The following is an 18,257-nucleotide window of genomic DNA, read 5'->3' as shown; positions in this document are numbered from 1 at the left end:
TCAGTGGCTTATGAATTCCTTGTGTTTGCAAGTCTGTGTCTGTGGTGTGGACCCATGGAGGAAATATGGTGGGTTGGTCCAATTCAAGTCTCGGTCTTCATTTGAACGAGACCGACCTTCGTTTGCCATCTGATACGGTGCTCCCCTGAACTCGCGTCGGTTACCATTACCGTTGCAGCCGATCCAATTGGTAGGAACACACCGCGACGTGAGTGATCCAATCCAAGCCGTTCAAATTAATCAACTCTCAATAGGAGATAACTAATTTGATTCAGTACATAATTTCCCAAAGTATATTAAAGTTGATAAGACATCGAATAATTCTATCCCCCCCGAAATTGAATTCAAATCATGATCAAAATCACATCATCAAAACTCATCAAGATTTCTCTAGATCTCATCATCGTTCCCCATGGCAATCCAACTCGGCCAACCAACCACTCAACAGAGTACAGCGTAGGGTAAGTTTGACAGCCTGACATCTACGGCACAACCTCATTTCCGTGAAACAGTAGCAACCTCCCCTTCCGTTCCCTAATTTACTCCCTCGTCTCTCTCTCTCTCCTCCGAATATATACTGCGCACCCTCGCCGCTTCCTCTCTGCCTTCCAGTGGTGTTCCTTCCCCATTGCGATTCCATTTCTCCACCTTCATCTTTTTCTACCTTCTTCCCACCGCCGGGGACTGGCGGTGGAGACCGAGGGCTGATCTGGTGTTTATTGTCTTCGCCATCGGGATCTGGTCGCCCACCATGGAAGCGGAGCGAATGCGGCAGCTGATGCTCCTTTGGCTGAGACGCTTGAGCACCCGTGTGGCCCTCGTGGGTGGTAACCACACCGCCGCCCGCTTTTGCTCTCGCTAAGCTCGTCGCCGCCTCCCCGCCGGCCTTTTCGTTCGTTCTCAGGTTTGATTTCTCCTCTTTGGTTTCCCTTCTTTGGGAAAAGAGAAGTCTCTTGATCGCTGCCGCAGTAGCAGTATAAGCGGCATCTGCACAATGAAGGGTCCTCCCAGGGCTACCAGACGCCACGGAGAGAGCCACGCTGCCGCCGCAGGTGGCGGAGATCAGCTCGTGATCGGTCTTCCCCACCCACGAGTGCTCCGCGTTATCGCCAGGTCGGTGCTCGTAACGGTTGCCATACTCGCCTATCCCTGGCTTAGATCCATGCTTCCGCCGGACGGCACATGCTCCCTCTTGTCCCCACACCGGTGGACTGACGACCCCTTCCTCCTCCCTATGCTCCTCCGCGATCTGAGGCGCGAGGGGCTGCTCGTAGCCGGCGCAAGCGACGCCGCTCTCTTCCTCGGAAACCCCGGCTCGCGACTCGCCTTCGTTAAGCAGAACAAGATGCACCCTGTCATGTCGGAGGCCAGTCGGATGGCCGTTCGTGATCGCTCTGTCGACTTTGTGCTCGCCGCCGACGATTTCTGCGACGCCTCCTTTATGTTTGTCGAAAGGATTCTGAGAGTTGGAGGCGTCACTATCGTTCGACTGAGCTCGGATCCATGGCACACCTTCAATTTTCCAGCGAATTACAGGATCGTCTACATCCGGCGCTTCGGTTCCACCATCGTCGGGATCAAGAAGACGGCCCACGCCATTGCCCTCAAAGACGCAAACGCTGACGAATTTATGGGCTCACGAACAGGGAGGAAGCTGCTCACCCTCCCAGAATCAATGGAAATGCCGAACGGACTCGAGGACGAAAATGCAGCTGATTTCATCGGCACTCATATCGGGAGGAAATTGCTTGCCGTGCCGGAATCGATCATTGGCGTATTGAATGGATTAGAGGATGCATTGCTGGAGCCGCCTTCCGATCGAAAAGCCTCGACAAGGGCCATGAAGAGGACGAGGTTTCTCTCCAATCTGTTGGCCGGCTCGCTCAACGAGTACTCGAGAAGGGTGTTCGTCGATGTCGGAATGCCCGGGAGGGCCACGATCGACAAGTGGTTCAATAAGCATTACCCCAAAAGGAACTCCGAGTTCGAGATCATCAAACTGGATGTCGTGGGCGAAGTTAAGTATGCAAGTGTGGCCAGTGGGATAGCCGGGTGGCTGTCGAAGAATTTGAGGGAAGAGGAGTATGTGGTGATGAAGGCGGAGGCTGAGGTGGTGGAGGAGATGGTGAGGGAAGGCGCCACTGGGCTGGTGGATGAGCTGTTCTTGGAGTGCAAGACCCAGTGGCACAAGCAAGGGAAGGGGAGAAGGAGGGCTTACTGGGAGTGCCTGGCCCTCTATGGGAAGCTCAGGGACGAGGGAATTGCTGTCCACCAGTGGTGGGGTTGAAAAGAGACCAGTTGGAACACAGTCAAGTCTTGAGTAAGGGAACCAATATAAGAGCTTTGCTAACCCTTGTGATGTTCCCATGACGCATTAAGAGTGGGCTTCAACCATGAGGAACACAGTCTCCTCTGCTCTTATCTATTTAACGTGTGTGGCTTTGCTTTGCATGCATCTAGTGTTTTGCTTTGTGTTAGATTAAGGTTGAACTATGAGGAGAATTGTGATGTGCTACTAGCGCGAGTCTCCTCGCTCTATCCGTTTTATGTGCGTCTTTGCTTTGCTTTCGTTAGTTATGTTGTTCTAGCGTGGTTGCCTTTGAAATATCATCTAGTATTTGCTTTGTTGTGGTATATCCTTGCTTGTGCAAGTATCTACTATTTGCTTGGAAAATATCACCTTCAACTCCTTGGAAAATTATTGGTAAGAATATATAATGTTAGTTATCTGAATCCAAATTCAAGCATAGAGTTAGGTATTCAGATCTAAAATTTAATCTAACTTGGTTTTGAATCTCTGAATTTATTCGAATAACTCAAACAAAGTGCCCTTAAAGGGATCGAATAGACATATATATTCATTTTCTTGCAAGTATTTCTTAGATATTTGAACTTGAAATCGATTTGGGTGCTTTCTTTTCTATTGGAGCCCATCTTAAGCCCAATTGAAAAATAGCTGAATCTGATTTAAGTGAGTCAAGTAGATTCGTAACAAAAAAAAAAAAAAAAAAAAAATTCAATCGGTTTTATTCCTAAAACAAACCTGCATATGCAATTGTAATAACATTGTTCAAATGAAAGGAAATAGAAATTGGATAATTTTATATGTATTCTTGAAACGAAGAAAACTAGAATTTCTTGGAATTGAAATATCACTTCCAACGTTTTATAATTTGCATATAGAGGCTTGAATTAATGTACAACTTTTTTGAATACGATATATGGCATTTTAAAATTTGTCAATTGATTGGCAAATTTTCTGATTTGGTTGCCATTAATGCTGTAGATAATAATTACTCATTTTTGAGGTAATATATGGTTTCTCTTTAGTCAGAAAAAAAAATTATTTTTTCAAACTAACATATTCATCGACCACAAGAAGTGTAAAGTTTCTAAATGAATTAATATATTGTGATCAGCAATAGAAAAGCATCAAAATAAGACTTAAGGATCAATTTCTAATCTCCAAATAATGTTATCAAGAAGCAATTTAATTCCTATTAGCACTTTGAAAATACTTATCAATCATAATAGCTCTAAAGCTTTTCTGTTTATTTTGGCTCATCATTTAATTGTTACTCTAATGTTATAGTCATTGAAATCTAGCTGAACAGTCTCTATACGAGCAAAAACTTCAAAAAAAAAGAAAAAGAGTATTTAGAATGTGCTATTTAAATATGGTTATTTGAAATTAGAGAGCTTTCTGAACATAAACACAAAGAACAAGACCAACACCATGATGTTGACTTAATTCACTTATTCAGACTCGTGCAAATTACATCATGAACATAAGCACAGTGACCAAAACCAACGCCGTGGTTTTGACCTAATTTGCTTATTCAAACACGTGCAAAGAACATCATGAAAACACCTCTAAGAAAATTGAAGAGGATCGATTAATTATGGTTCGATAAGTCATACCAAACCACTCACCAAGTTTGAATCCTTCAAAGTGGTAAAGGAACAAAGGGAAACCGTGGCTCATACCACTCTAAGCATAAAACTGTTGTTTTGTTATTGTTATAAGAAAACAAAATTAATTTTATAAAATTAAATTTAAATAATGATAGATCAATATCAGACTAGTGTATCGTTAGATGTCATGCTCAATGGAATATCTTTGTCAGTAGTACATTGTAATTAGTAGAAAGTAGCCAAGTTAGACTCACCTGGTTTTATCTTCTCATTTCTTTTTATTTTTCACAAAACCTCGATTAGTGATGAAGTAGGCATCATCTAGATAACACCACTTGTATGAGACCCACATCTCTTAATCGAGTTACTATCAACACTTTGCGGTGTGACTTCTCATCACAATGCCCAATGTCACGATGCCATTATTACTCTCGACCACTAGTAGAACCAACCGAAGTTCTACCATCGTAACTCCTTACAATGTTGCTGACAGTAATCCTTTGCCCACAATATGGTCGATGGCCACGGTATGCCATCGCCCTATGTTGTACTATCATAGATAATAAGTTATTTGTTGATATAGGTGATCACTCGTGGTGACCACCTATAACAAAACTCTTAATATCACCGCCCTTTTGTACCATCGTATAGCTTATGTAGTTGCTACTCATGTAGTCGTTATTGCTTGTACAACTATTGCTTGTAATAGAGCCAATGACTAAGGCAAATCGTCACCTTTCATAACACTATCGATACCAAGTTGTCGACAATAGCTCATCAACCAAAATCGAGTAACATGTTTTCATATGTGGTTCCACTCATGTGGGTGAGGAAAACTTTATAACTTGCAACAACAATTGCAAACAAAATAAGCAAATAGATTGAATGACACTTTCTAGGTCGATAATATAAATAAATTTAATATAGAATAGATATAATATTATTATAATTTAATGTATATTTGATTTTAAAATATGGTTCTGATGTATGAAAAACTATCATGATGTTACTATTATATGAAAAAATTTTAATATCAAAATTGAAATCAAATGGACAATAAATCAAGACCAATGAAATATTTCTATTGGATCTGGTACACATCGTAGTCCTTATGAATGAAGTAACACAGCTAGACTCACTTTATCATCTTTATTTTTCACATAACTACGAACAGTGATGAAGTAGAGACTAACGAGAGAAGAGAATAGATTTATAATCTCTATCTATATATAACTTTAGGAAGTCATGTTTATATATATATATATATATATATATATATATATATATATATATATATATATATATATATATATATATATATATATATATATATATATATATAACAAGGTTCTAATTAATATATCTTATCCTTTTTATAAATTGGATCGCCTAATCCAACCATCACATTTAACCTTTTTGACATTTGAAACATGAGGAGAAGGCGACCATAAAAGTCAACATGTTACTTTCCATTCGTGAAAGTGATTTGGTTGCTTTCGTCCTCCGAGTAGAAATGCAATTTCTTTTGATCTACGAGCATTCGCCAAACCTTAACCTTAAGATAATGCATAAAAACCTATAACTTTTGGACATCATCATCATCATCAAGTTCTAAGGTAAATTCAGCTGCAAAAAAGTTGGCTCTCAAATGGCAACAAATGATATGAAAGGCCGGCTTTGAATTTTACCTGACAAACACCTGAAAGAGTCCAAGAACTTTAAATGAAGTCTCCACCACACAGCTTGTGTTGTTTTCTTCCTCGGAAGATTCTCCGATGAGACTTGTGATGGCACTGAAGCTCGGAGATATCTCCAATGTCCCCTTGAATTGGGGCCCTTTAGGTTGACCTCTAGTTGCATCCATCTACCAAATTCAATATCAAGATTGCATTTGGTTATGCCGTATTATTTTTTATGTTTAGCTTAGTGTGGAGTTAACACGAAAACTATATAATTACCAACAAAATAATTTTTTATAGTAATAACAAATCCTGTGGAATGCAACTTCGCGAAACTCTCCCACAAACGTGGGCCCATCTGGGCAGTGCTTCCCAATTACGTTGCCTATCCGAAGCGAGACAGGCGATCCGATGCCACACAGCGCTTGGTCGTTGCGACGTCACGCGCTGGCCTCGTAAGTTCCCGGGGACGCCACGTGCCAATTAAAAGTCAGGTGCCGACGTGGATCCACGCATGGGCTTGGCGGAACCAGAAAGATTGGCCATCAGATCCAACGGCCGAGATTCGTTAGGATCTCGACAGACGAAAAATACGGGACCCCGTCCAGTTCTAATCCTACCGTCTCAAGAACAACGAACGTCCCGGACGTGAGACTTCCGTCGAAATGTGTCCACGTTGTCGACGCCGTCGTTATCGGTCAAAGGTCATCGATGTCGGTCATCAGACGGCCGTGATCGATGGTCCACGGCAGCAGTCGTAGCCGGCGAAGAATAAATACCGGCATATTCCCTTCAAGTGCTCCTCCAAAACAAATAAAGAATTTTTTTCTTCTTATATATATATATATATATATATATATATATACATCTTAAAATAATTCTAATACTGTTAATGATTAAAATATTCTTAAAATAATATTCTTAAAAATATTCTATATCCCCTTTGTGCTCGATTGCCTATTCCGTTCTCTTCGGAGGTTGCTATGTGATTCGTATACTCAATCGGATGTAGAATTAAACCATGCATGCAACCGATTCATGAATGCGTGATGCATGATCCGAGGAAGTTATCTTACGTTTTCGTATTCTCCAACACGTTTGTCGTGTAGAAAGGCATAAGCCTTATGGTCAATGAAAGCAAAATTATACTTTTACATGTTGTTTCACTGGATTCTTATAACTCACGCAACCAATTAAAATTAGTAACAAAATGTGGTGACTATGACTCCATTGTAAAAATAAAAATCTAACCAATATTGATTTTATTTATTTATTTATTTTTTTGTGAATTATTTAATATTATTTATTTATTTATTTATTTATTTTAACCAATATATGATTAATATTCCCAGTCCTCTTCGGACAAGGATTTCTATTATAAGTTCTCGAGAACACCATATCCTCTGTTCTGCTGCGTTCGTCCTTGATCTAATAATATAAACGAATCCTCCTCTCTTTTGCCTTCCTTTTCCAATTTCCTTCTCTCTCTTGTTTCCATTGGCGGTGTCGGCGAAGCGTGTAATCGTGCTCCAACGGCAAGATGATTTTAGGGATATCGTGGTCGTCGGTTGCGGGGCGGCAGCCGCCGGCGGATCTATGAGTGGCGTCCGGCGCGGCCGAGGAGGACGGACATCGGAAGCTGCTAGCCGGGGAGCGTCGGCGGACAGATGCCCCTACACCGCGACCTAGGGCTCTCGGGGGCGGCGTCTCTGGTGTTCCTCCTAATTGTGCCCTTGATCGCCTTCGTGGTGCGGAGGAGATGGCGCCTGGCCTCCGTGAGGCAGGCGGAGGTCCGGCGGCTGGCGCGGCTCGCGGCGGAGGAGGCCGCGCGGGCGGAGATGGAGGCGATAACGGTCTTTTTTGCCTCGTCACATGTGGCTGCTTCTGCTGCTGCTGCCGTTGCGAAAGACCCGTTGGCACGGCCGGAGTGCCCCGTGTGCTTGAGCCCTGCCACCGCAAGGTGTGCCCGGTGCAAGGCTGTCAGATACTGGTTGGTAGACTCGAATTCTCTTCGTTCTTGCTTGTAATTCTGTTGATTCCCTTCAATTTTATCTTTTCTGCGGGTATTTTGGCTAGTGGCTTGAAACGAGTTATATCGATTTAGGGTTTCACTGTTGATTTTAAGACAATGTGGCCTGTAAAACTTGGACGCCATATTATTGACCTGAAAGGATTTTTGTTTCCTAATTCAGTTTGTTGTATATACCTAGGTTAGTGACGATTGAAATTGATGCTTCTTCTATTTATTTGGAGATTTTGGAATCTTTGTTGACCCTATGATTGGAGGACAATTTCTGAAGCTGTTAGCTTGAGGTTGAAGAAAAGTCCTGCACTACCCAGCGGAGATATAAAAGATATAGGGTGGTTTGTAGTCGATATTAATCCAACTCAACAGTCTGTTGGAGATGTTGGCCAAATAAGGCGGAACATATTTCTATGAAGACTGGAAAAGATCAAAACCTCCCTTTTTCCACCTGGAAATGTCATGTACTTGTTCACTAGGAGAAGAAAGTGATTTGAGAAGGTGTCGGTGTTAGGTTCTCCATTTTTATGCATTAGGTTAGTTGCTGAAATAAAACTATTGCATGAATTTATAAGTTCCCCCATTTCGGACTGGTGTATATTCTAGTGATGAAAAATAAAAAAAACATAATGGTATTTGTATACTACCTTCTTGAACTTTTTACTTTTTCTGCTGCATCTTATATTAATTCTTTCTTTCTGCATTGTGACTTAAGTTCATTGTTGGAACAAAAATGTTGCTTGGACTTATGAGTGCCTATTCTGGACTGGTGTATATTCTAGTGATGCAAGATAAAAGAATACATGTATCTTAGTTTCTTGAGCTTTTTTACTTCATTACTGATGCAGCTAGATTAGTGATGCAGGATTGAGTGAGGGTTCTCAAAATTTGTTACCTATGCAGCTAAATTTTTTTTATCACTTTAACTGATAATCATCATTAAGGATTTGATTATATTATCCTTAGTAATGTGAACTTTAGGTCATGAAAAATTGATTAAGATTTGACTCATTGTTTTGTGAAGTATGATATAGTATGAAAGCATAACATCAGCAAGAGATAAATTTATTTCATTGAAGCATCAGGAACTATAGTCCACTGCCAAATTAAAAACTCAAGGATAATAAATTATTATGATAACAAAATGTTCGGCCATCAAAAGTTTGTTGACTTCTCGTCTACTGATTAGTAGTAGAGAAACCAATTGATTGACTCACAATGTTGCAAGTTTCACCTGTTTAAATAAAAAGTTTATTTACTAACGGGTGCTTAATCTGCTTGTTTGATGTTATACATGAATGAATATGAAAATTTCAACACAGGTACCATACTGTACTGCAACTGGCTACCCTGTAATTTCGTGGCATCTTTTATCTTTTTGCATAAATTACAGACCGATGTTCATGCTTAAAGTTGAACTTTTCTTTCCTTGTTTATTGTAGTTCTGGCAAATGCCAGATTATTCATTGGAGACAAGGCCACAAGGATGAATGCCATCCTCCACAAGTTAGTGATGACCATAGCGGTGAACTAAAATTTTCTGGTTTGAAGGGAGTGCAAGCTGAACACTCTGGTTTTTTTGAGAATAGTTTTGAGCATAGAGACGAGCTAAATGCCAAAGCAGTTGAGATGGTTTCCGATAGGCCTGCTGCATCTGAACTCGCATATTCTTATAATGATATTAATAAAAAAAACAAACATGAAGAAAATGGTTCTATGGATGTATCTGGAATGGAAACGACTTCTGGTCCTAGTGTTGGAACTCCTGATGATACTTTGACCGTTGGCAATCTACTTCCGCTCCATGATAGTAGGCCGGGAGAATCTTCATCTTTTGATAGTTCTACTAGCGGCCTTGGAACAGTGGCCGATGCTAGTTATGTAGATCCTTCCAAATCTTTAACTTCTGAGCCTGGTAGATCAAGTCCTTTGGCAAATAACACTTCTTGCTTCAGTAATATAAAGGAGAAGGCATCCACATGCAAAGCAGAGGCAGATAAATTCATGTCGAATGACCAATCTGGCTTAAAAGCAACTTCATCTTTTGATCATACAAGTACTGAGCACCCTGAAGTTGCTGGTAGTCAGATCACTTCTCCTCGGGGAGTTGGTAATGGGATTCATCCAGATACATTTTCAAGATCCGAAAAAAATTCTTCTCATGCATTTGAATCATTAGAAGCTAAGTCTCAATTGGAGCACAAGGAGATGCTAACTTCAAACACAGAAATATCAGGATCTGTTGCTAATGGGACGAGCACTGATATACAGTCTTTGAATTCCAGAACTTTGCGACCATTACCATATGCTTCTGATCAAGTATCTTCTAATGGTGGTGCTCACCCTGTTGTATGTTATGAATCCTCAAAGGTTAGTAATGCTCCTAGAGGACCTGTCGGATCACCTGATACTTATGGTTCTATAGCAAATGGGATGTCAACATCTGTGAAAAGAGTTGTTAAGGAGTTTACATCTTCTAAGATTTCAAGGCATTACTCTTCAGAATTGGTAAGTGAACTTCTTCAATATCAACAGAGTGGTATAGACAAGAATTTGCATACTGGCATTTAAGTCTGTTGTAATTAAGTTGATTTTCATGGACTTCTCCAGCTTACTATATTGTTCTTGTTGGCCTTGCAGACGCTTTTTCCATATGATCGTTTCATTAAACTCTACAACTCTGACAAGATTGAATTGCATCCCTGTGGTCTTATTAACTGTGGAAATAGGTATAAACAAGTGCTGCCCCATATAAATTGTGTTTTTGGCTGTTTCTTATATACTCCAGTTCTTTAATACTACTGCTGCTTATACTTTGCCCCATATCTAGTCTAGTCAAACAGAATGATTGCTGAGTTTGCTTGTCAGCCATGTGGTTGTACTTGGTTGGACATGAACTAATCATTCATGCTGTACTCATGCCTGGTCATGGCAGTTACATGTGCAGGTATGTATCAGGGGCAAGGTACATGGACATGCACCCACGTACCTTTCCTGTTTCTAGCTGGCATGTTAATTCTTTGTCAAAGATACTGGCAGCAAGCCTATCTGAAGTTGTAATAGTTTCTGTAGTTGAAAATTTTTCCCATGTATGTTAGTTGTTTTGCTTCTTACAAAATCATTCTGCCCTACTTTTCTTCACTGTTAAGACTTCTGAATTATAACTTATGATCAACTATTGTCCTGAAGTCGTTTGCAACTCCTATAATCCATCTTAGCTGTATATAATATCTTGATATGGAGATTGGAAGCACTTTCATTACAAATCTATATGTTCTCACAGATTTCTGAACTGATACGATTAAAGAAATCGATTACTTATATGATGAACTATGCATATATTGCATTCCTAATATATATCATATTGACTTAGTTCCTATTGTCATGATATAATGGATGCACGTGTGCACTTTTCGTGGCATATGAGGACCTAAACCATCTATGTACAGTCAATCAACTAATGTTCCTCCTCAAACATGTTTGTTTGTTGATTGCAGCTGTTATGCTAATGCTGTTCTCCAGTGCTTGGCATTTACTCGACCATTGACTGCATATTTTCTCGAAGGTCTTCACTCAAAAATATGTAAGTATGTCATCTATGTTGTTTTGTTGTTTTTTCTCTTCTTGCTGTATTCAAAAACTCAGATCTTTTAAATTTTTACCATTGCTACTAGGTCCAAAGAAAGAGTGGTGCTTTACATGTGAACTTGAAAGTCTTGCCATGAAGGCAAAGGAAGGGAACTCTCCTTTGTCCCCCATTGGTATACTCTCTCATTTACACAATATTGGAAGTAATTTTGGCCATGGGCAAGAAGAAGATGCCCATGAATTTTTAAGGTGAGATTGAACATCGGATGTTGCCTTAAGAACTCTCAAATCCTTGTCATTAGTTTTATATGGACATGATATTAAATAAGAGAAATTTTGACATAAACCTTATTTGTATTTTTTTTTGAGATTTTTTTTTTTGCTAATAACTACTTTTATATTCGTACATGGATAAGGATACTGTTAGCTTCTATAATTAGGACGTGAAGGCATGGGTTGGGATGATCAAAAGTAAATATGCTTGGTTCCAGGTGGCTTGTGCTTCTTTGGGTGCATGCAAACTAGGGTTTGCCAGAATTAGTTTGTGATTTATAATTTTTCTCTCTTAATTTTAGGTTCATGATAAAAAATGATGAATAAGAGACTTGATGCTGTCTGGGGTTAGCTGAAGTTCATATGAGGTTAAGCAAGGATCTTGTTTTTGCATATTTTGGTTATGCCAATTGGCTGTTTGCATAAGACATGTATCTGACTGTGCCACTGCACTGCAAACGTGAGCACAAAGCAAATGCTACTTGCACTCTTGGGGATACATATTTTTAGGTTATTTTACTCCCACCTCTTATTTTTCTTTTGGGATTAGTATTTTCAATTATGTTTGGCTTGTTCAGTTTGTTCTCTAACGCCTAGTGGTCAACACTAAACTATCTTGGCTGACTATTGCATATGAGATTCAATTAGAAAGCTATTCTTTCATACAATCGTAATATGCACACCTATAAAAAATTTATTAGGAATTAGTTGATGAGGAGAATCCTTATGGTGACTTAAATATCAAGGTTCACCATACCGAGGCATACCACTCGGTATGAGCAGTATGTATTAGTCCAACAAACGACCGATATGGGTGGTACATCGGTATGTCTCATCATATCATGTGTCAGTACACTCGGTACAGCTCGGTATATACTGTACCGACAACTGGTCGATACACCGGTACGGACCGATAAGACAAACCATGCTAAATATATCTTCCTTTTCAAAGGGTTACTATAGTTAAAAGTATTGATTTTATTCATACATTTTGGCAGGTATGCTATTGATGCTATGCAATCTGTTTGCTTAATGGAAGCTGGAAAAAAACCAGATGGCCCATTAGCAGAAGAAACAACACTCATACAACAAACTTTTGGTGGCTACTTGCGATCCAAGGCAAGTTAATTTAAACTTTATTTTATATACTATTAAAACTGTTTATTTTGGATGTCTAATCATGATAATTTGCTAAATGGCTGATGATTAATGAATGCAGATAAGGTGCAGTAGATGCAAGAGCAAGTCTGAGCGATGTGAAAGAATGATGGATCTTACTGTAGAGATAGATGGCAATATCTCTACCCTTGATGAAGCACTTCTCCGTTTTACGTCTCCAGAAATTTTGGATGGGGAGAACAAGTATGAATGTGGCAGGTTGGTTTTTCCATGTTTTTTAATTGTTGAAAGTTGAACATGCTAGAATACGTTATGGAGTAATTTTGGTATCAAACCCTGTGGTCAGAAAAAACAGCTTTGATCTTTTATTTTCCGACAATTTCCTTCTGAGCACATTCAGTTCATAAGACAAACCTTTTAAATATGTCTATATTATTGCTACCCAGCTTTTATCGTAAATTGCAAAGAGATAGTAGAGAATGAGCAGCCAAGTGAGGGAAAGCTGCAAAGTCTAAAATTAGAAAAAAAAGAGTCTAAAATAAGGATTTTCTGGGGTCACCAACATTGCCACATCGACAGTTAATGTTGTTGACCAACTTAATATGCCTAAATGACATTTCAATCCTAAATTCTCATGATGGAGATGAACATACAATTTATATTTGATTATTCTTTAATGCATATGTGGAAATTATATTCTGGCAATACTACTGGTCGTTTAGGCTTTATAAAGAAATTTGTATCTCATCTTTTGATGACTAAGAAATCAGAATCACAAGAAGGATAGTGGGTAGTGCATCATAATGATTTTCTTTTTGTCCAATTGAGTTTTCAAGGTGGAACAGATCACCAAGGGCTGTCCATGATTTGGTTGCTTAATTATCAGTTGGTCTGGCATAAATCGAACTTGAAGTTCCTAAGAAATTGACTAACTAGGCTAGTTCCTTTTCCATTAATACAGCTTTCCCTGCTTGTTTATGCAAATCATATAGGGCTATAACCTCATAGTATCAGAAGTAGCTTGTGATTGATATTGTTCTTCCCACCATGATGATAGTCACCAAGGTGACTACCAGATCAAGTTAGTAAAATTTGTTCCGATATAACTCAGCCCTAAGTGACATACAACTGACACATTTATACATCATGATGAATATGCAGATAGTACATATTTTGCTACCTGTTTCTCTATGATTATAATGGTACTCACAGGTGATGCTTTCTTATTTTTACGGATCTTATACTGTGTATTTTTTCTTGTCAGCTGTAAGTCTTATGAGCGAGCGAAAAAGAGGTTGACAATATTGGAGGCACCGAATGTCCTGACCATTGTGTTGAAACGGTTTCAGGTAATTACTTGTAAGCAAAACGTTTTTCTTCTGTTTGACTTATAGCTTATAGTTCAGCTAGAAGTGATATTTGCTTGTCATTTTACCTCATAAGTATATTTGGAATAAGTTTCTTTGTCTCCAGTTAATTCAGTTATTTGAGGGGACTGGTAGGATATCTTTACCACCTTTCGGGTAGACAGAATAAAGATAGTCTTCTATTCTTTTTGCAGTCTGGTATGTTTGGCAAGCTCAACAAACCTGTCCGGTTCCATGAGTACCTCGATTTAGCTCCTTACATGAGCGGAGATGACAAGTCCCCTGTTTACCGGCTGTATGCTGCAATTGTTCACATAGATGTCAAGAATGCTTCCTTTTCTGGTCACTATGTTTGTTATGTGAAGGACACACAAGGCAAGTGGTACAAGATCAATGATAGCAAGGTATAATGCTTGTTAAATTCTTATACTGATTGAAAGGCCTTTTTGACAAACTTATTCCTGTATATGATAGAGAATGTGTATACTTATATTAGAATTGTCTGAATAACTCTTAAGCATTATTCTCATCTTGATTTGGAACAGAGATAGAATCTGCTTAGTTCTATGTTTTGATAGGTAACTTCACTTAATTTGATGAAGATGGATGCACCTTTTACACAATTAAATTGTGATTTATGCAATGGCAAATCATTCTCTTATTTCTCTTTGAACCTATGTTTTGTACATGTCACTCTAGTATCACGACGAGGTTTAAATTGCATACCTGGTACCGATCATCCTAATGGTCATGCACTGCTTAATTCAACGCCATCCATAAAATCTTAGAAAAACAAAAATTAGTTGTATGTCATCATGGGTACACGGAATATCCAACAATGAATTGCCTTAATATTCCATCTCTTTGCACAGGTAAATCCCGTGGAGCTTGAGGAGGTCTTATCAAAAGGTGCATACATGCTTCTTTATGCCAGGTAAAGTTGAATGTTCTGGAGTCACAATCTTGTTTCAATTGGGTGTTTTTAAGTTCTCAGTGAATTGGCATTTCAAATTAGGTGTTCGCCACGTGCTCCAACCTCCGTAAGGAAAGCTTTGGCCCATGAGCTTGAACAAGCAAGGAAGACTAGAAGCAAATTAAAGCCTGGTGGTCCATCAGTAGCACAGCAAGGGACTTGTTTTTACCCACAGCGGACGATGAGTGACCATTCCAATTTCCGTTCATCAGATCTTTTCAATGAAAGGCTCCGTCCTCTGCGGAACGACTCTTCCAGCGACAGTTCTTCTCTCTTCGATGAAGGTTCCTCCTGTAGCACCGAGAGCACAAGGGACTCAACAAGTACTGAAGAGTACTGGGAACGCATGTCTGGAGAGTCAGACAGCATCAACTTGAATAGCCCCCTAAGAGTCCTTGAGGAGTCCGATGGATTCACTCGTTCTCCTCTGAGCTCTAGACATTCCTCAAAAGCAGTCTTAAGTGGGTCAATGCCAGATCACCACAGAGGCGACGATTCTGAATGCATCGCTAATTCTTCAGGCAGGGAAATCAACCAGGTGGAGGCTGAGAGGCCTGGGTGTGTCAAACATCACAGCGATGAGAGCAGATCCTTTTTGTATGCCGACAAAAACGAACATTGTCGAAATCAAACAGAACAGTGTAGGGCCATAGAGACTGGCTGGATTAACCCAAATGAGGTTAAGTCTGGCATATTATTGAGAAGACCGAGTAGGGAAAGAACTGCCCGAACATTTTATTGATTTGTTTGGGTTGTCGAGAAAATGAATAATAGATTATATTTTGCACAAGGCAAAGGGAATAGAAAAATGAAAGAAAAGAAGAGGTATTTCATTTACTGGTGAGTCTCCTCGTTAGTTGTTCACGTGCAGCTCTTGTCTGAAATCAGCATGGGTCCTGGTAATGGGTCTGTTAAGCTCTATCTAGTGTGCTCTACGTTAGTTAGTTCTTGTCTGAAAGCAGTTTATTAGTTCATTTTTTAGCTTCTATTATTAGTTAATTAGTTCTTGGCCTTGGGTGTTAACACCGTCTTACCTGCTTGAGAAATAAGACCCTCGCACCATCTTTGAACGCGAGAGATGGTTTTGTCAACTATAAATAATACTTTAATAGCTTTGACCAATGGAAAAGGTATGATCCAAGATACTTAGAGACGAGGGGCATATGTTTGGAGAAATATATATTAAATTTATTCAAATTGACTTGAGATTAGTGAGCTTTTGGAATATTATTATAGAGGCTATGAGGAAATTGGAATAAGATTTTTAGATCGGCTCGAAATGGTATAAGCATGTTATCAATAAACATTAAATGTAATCCCCTTAGATCGAAAGAGGTGATTAGCTTTTGAGATTTAGAGAGAGAAATCTAGGAAGAAAAAAATTACTGGGCAAGGATGAACAAGTAGGGAGAAAAAAAAAATCCCCTTGCCTAATAATACCTCTATTGTAGCTAAACCATCTAGAGAGAGAATCATTGATTAGACATGAAAACATGACAGAGATGATACAAGCTCGAATCCAATTAACATAGGCCCAAGGAAAATTCATATGCTAAAGAGCTTCCACTCCAAGACAGTGAATCAAAAGTTTTTTCAATATCCAGCTTCGAAAGAACCAATGCAGATTTGTCTTTGGATTTGGAGAGAGTATGAACAAGTTCACGATAAGAATATTATTATGAATAGTTCTACTTTGAACAAACATATATTGTTTAGGACTAATGAGGTTTTATAGGTATGGCTCGACTCTATTTGTAAAGACTTTAGATAAGAGCTTGTAAACCATAGAGAGCAATGGGTCTAAAGTTATTGACATCAAGAGGGTTTTCTTTTTAAGAATAAAGAATGGAAGAGTTCTCCACCAACTCTACTCTTGAAGATATCCTTAGAGGAGTGGAAAGCAGTAAATAATCTCATAATGTGGGACTTTAGAAAGTTCTAAAGTGTTGATAGAATTCAACATTGAATCCATGAGCCCATTTAGGATAAAACGATTTCAATTTTCTGAATACACAAAAGAAGATATTATCTCTTTCAGATTAATATGAAACGATTCTACGAGCTAGCATTCATAGAATCTATGGAAGAAACTTAGGAGTTGATGTGGTCTACATTTACTCATTTACTCTAGAGGAGTGAAAAGATTGGAAAGATTAAGTGTTCATTCAAGATTTTCAATTTTTTTCAATAGCAAGAATTTGAACTCTAATTACACCAAATAAAAATCACTATTTTTTATCTCTTCCATCAATTTTTATTTTATATATCCCAGTTGAAAAGTATCAGTTAGACTTTACGAGGATAAAATTTATAGGTATCATTTCAATTATTATATTAATCGAGCTAAAGGCATGCGAACCCGATTTCGATTTAAATACCCTATCGGTTTGCCACCCGTAAATGGCATCCTCCATCCAAAATAAAAACATGACAAAAATATAATTGGGTCAATTGATCTTGCTCAACAGATCCCACATCAAACCAATGTTCCTTTCCTTTCGGTCCTTGCGCTTCGGTTCTTTGAGCACATCACTCTCACAGTGCACCACTTTGACCATCTACTCGCCAAGTGGCGGCTAGCGTTTCTCACACTTGATCTGACTTGCTGGTTGTAGAAGAAGAAGAAGAAGAAGAAGAATGATTTGATTTATGTCCTTTAATACATCAGTTTGGGTTGTGATCACATATGTATTTCAACAAAAACTTGCAAGGATATTTCATGCTTCCCATTCGGCATTTCCATGACCATTTCCATCATGTTAGTTCAAAGTAATTAGTCGTATCAGTTGACAGCTTCCAAACGCGAGTCTGCTATTAAAAAGCCTGTCTCTAACACCGACTTCATGACTGAAAGCTCAAAAGATAGGAGTTAATAGTGAACACATTTCATGATTCTGTACATAGAATATTCACCAAACCTTTTCTTTTTATTTTTTGGCCCAAAAAACTAAAAAATCTGAGTAATAGTGACTTAATATTATCGAACTTTCCTTCTACATAGGTTTGAGGTTGTTAATCTTAGATGCCTATTTCACTGACTTCATTGATGTCACAAAGGTGAGTGATCTTCTTAAGCATGCTGGATCGTACAAAGTAGGAAAGATTATAAGAAATCTATGTTATTTTCTTCTTATACTCGAATCATCAGAGAGGATTATTTTATGAAAGGAGAGAGAGAGAGTAGAAGCTCATGGCTCATAGAGAGATTTTATAGAACAACAAAAAGATGTCTGAGATTTCTCAATGCTTCTTTGTTCGCTCTTCTGATCGAGTTTGACAGGCGGCTATTAAGAAAATAACACATGGGAACAATTGATGCC

General features: G+C 38.9%; 2 protein-coding genes across 3 annotated transcripts; both read left to right on the top strand.

Annotated features, from left to right (window-relative positions):
- The first annotated feature begins 522 nt into the window (after positions 1–522).
- LOC103969619 (uncharacterized) lies at positions 523–2,634 on the top strand. Of its 2 annotated transcripts, none has more exons than XM_009383203.3 (2): positions 523–904; positions 976–2,634. In XM_009383203.3, exon 2 carries the CDS (start codon positions 995–997, stop codon positions 2,285–2,287), a length of 1,293 nt encoding a protein of 430 aa, XP_009381478.2. In that variant the 5' UTR covers positions 523–904; positions 976–994; the 3' UTR covers positions 2,288–2,634. The 2 variants fall into 2 exon arrangements, with proteins under 2 accessions (XP_009381478.2, XP_064986544.1); XM_065130472.1 differs by having other exon boundaries at positions 973–2,634.
- A 4,352-nt stretch (positions 2,635–6,986) lies between these two features.
- LOC103969616 (ubiquitin carboxyl-terminal hydrolase 17) lies at positions 6,987–15,774 on the top strand. The gene is made up of 11 exons (XM_009383201.3): positions 6,987–7,584; positions 9,060–10,125; positions 10,258–10,346; positions 11,115–11,200; positions 11,292–11,454; positions 12,477–12,597; positions 12,698–12,855; positions 13,862–13,946; positions 14,159–14,368; positions 14,837–14,898; positions 14,980–15,774. Exons 1-11 carry the CDS (start codon positions 7,262–7,264, stop codon positions 15,677–15,679), a joined length of 3,063 nt encoding a protein of 1,020 aa, XP_009381476.2. The 5' UTR covers positions 6,987–7,261; the 3' UTR covers positions 15,680–15,774.
- Positions 15,775–18,257: the final 2,483 nt, after the last annotated feature.

Source organism: Musa acuminata, chromosome BXJ2-10 (genome assembly GCF_036884655.1).
Source record: "Musa acuminata AAA Group cultivar baxijiao chromosome BXJ2-10, Cavendish_Baxijiao_AAA, whole genome shotgun sequence".
NCBI classification, from domain to species: domain Eukaryota; kingdom Viridiplantae; phylum Streptophyta; class Magnoliopsida; order Zingiberales; family Musaceae; genus Musa; species Musa acuminata.
This window is presented reverse-complemented; position numbering and strand designations above follow the sequence as displayed.

Bases quoted from the DNA above. Each gene is read 5' to 3' on its own strand.
- LOC103969616 (XM_009383201.3), top strand. From the start codon at position 7,262: ATGCCCCTACACCGCGACCTAGGGCTCTCGGGGGCGGCGTCTCTGGTG. The intron at 10,126-10,257 runs GTAAGTGAACTT...TTGGCCTTGCAG, and splicing joins GGCATTACTCTTCAGAATTG to ACGCTTTTTCCATATGATCG. The intron at 12,598-12,697 runs GCAAGTTAATTT...TAATGAATGCAG, and splicing joins GTGGCTACTTGCGATCCAAG to ATAAGGTGCAGTAGATGCAA.
- LOC103969619 (XM_009383203.3), top strand. From the start codon at position 995: ATGAAGGGTCCTCCCAGGGCTACCAGACGCCACGGAGAGAGCCACGCT.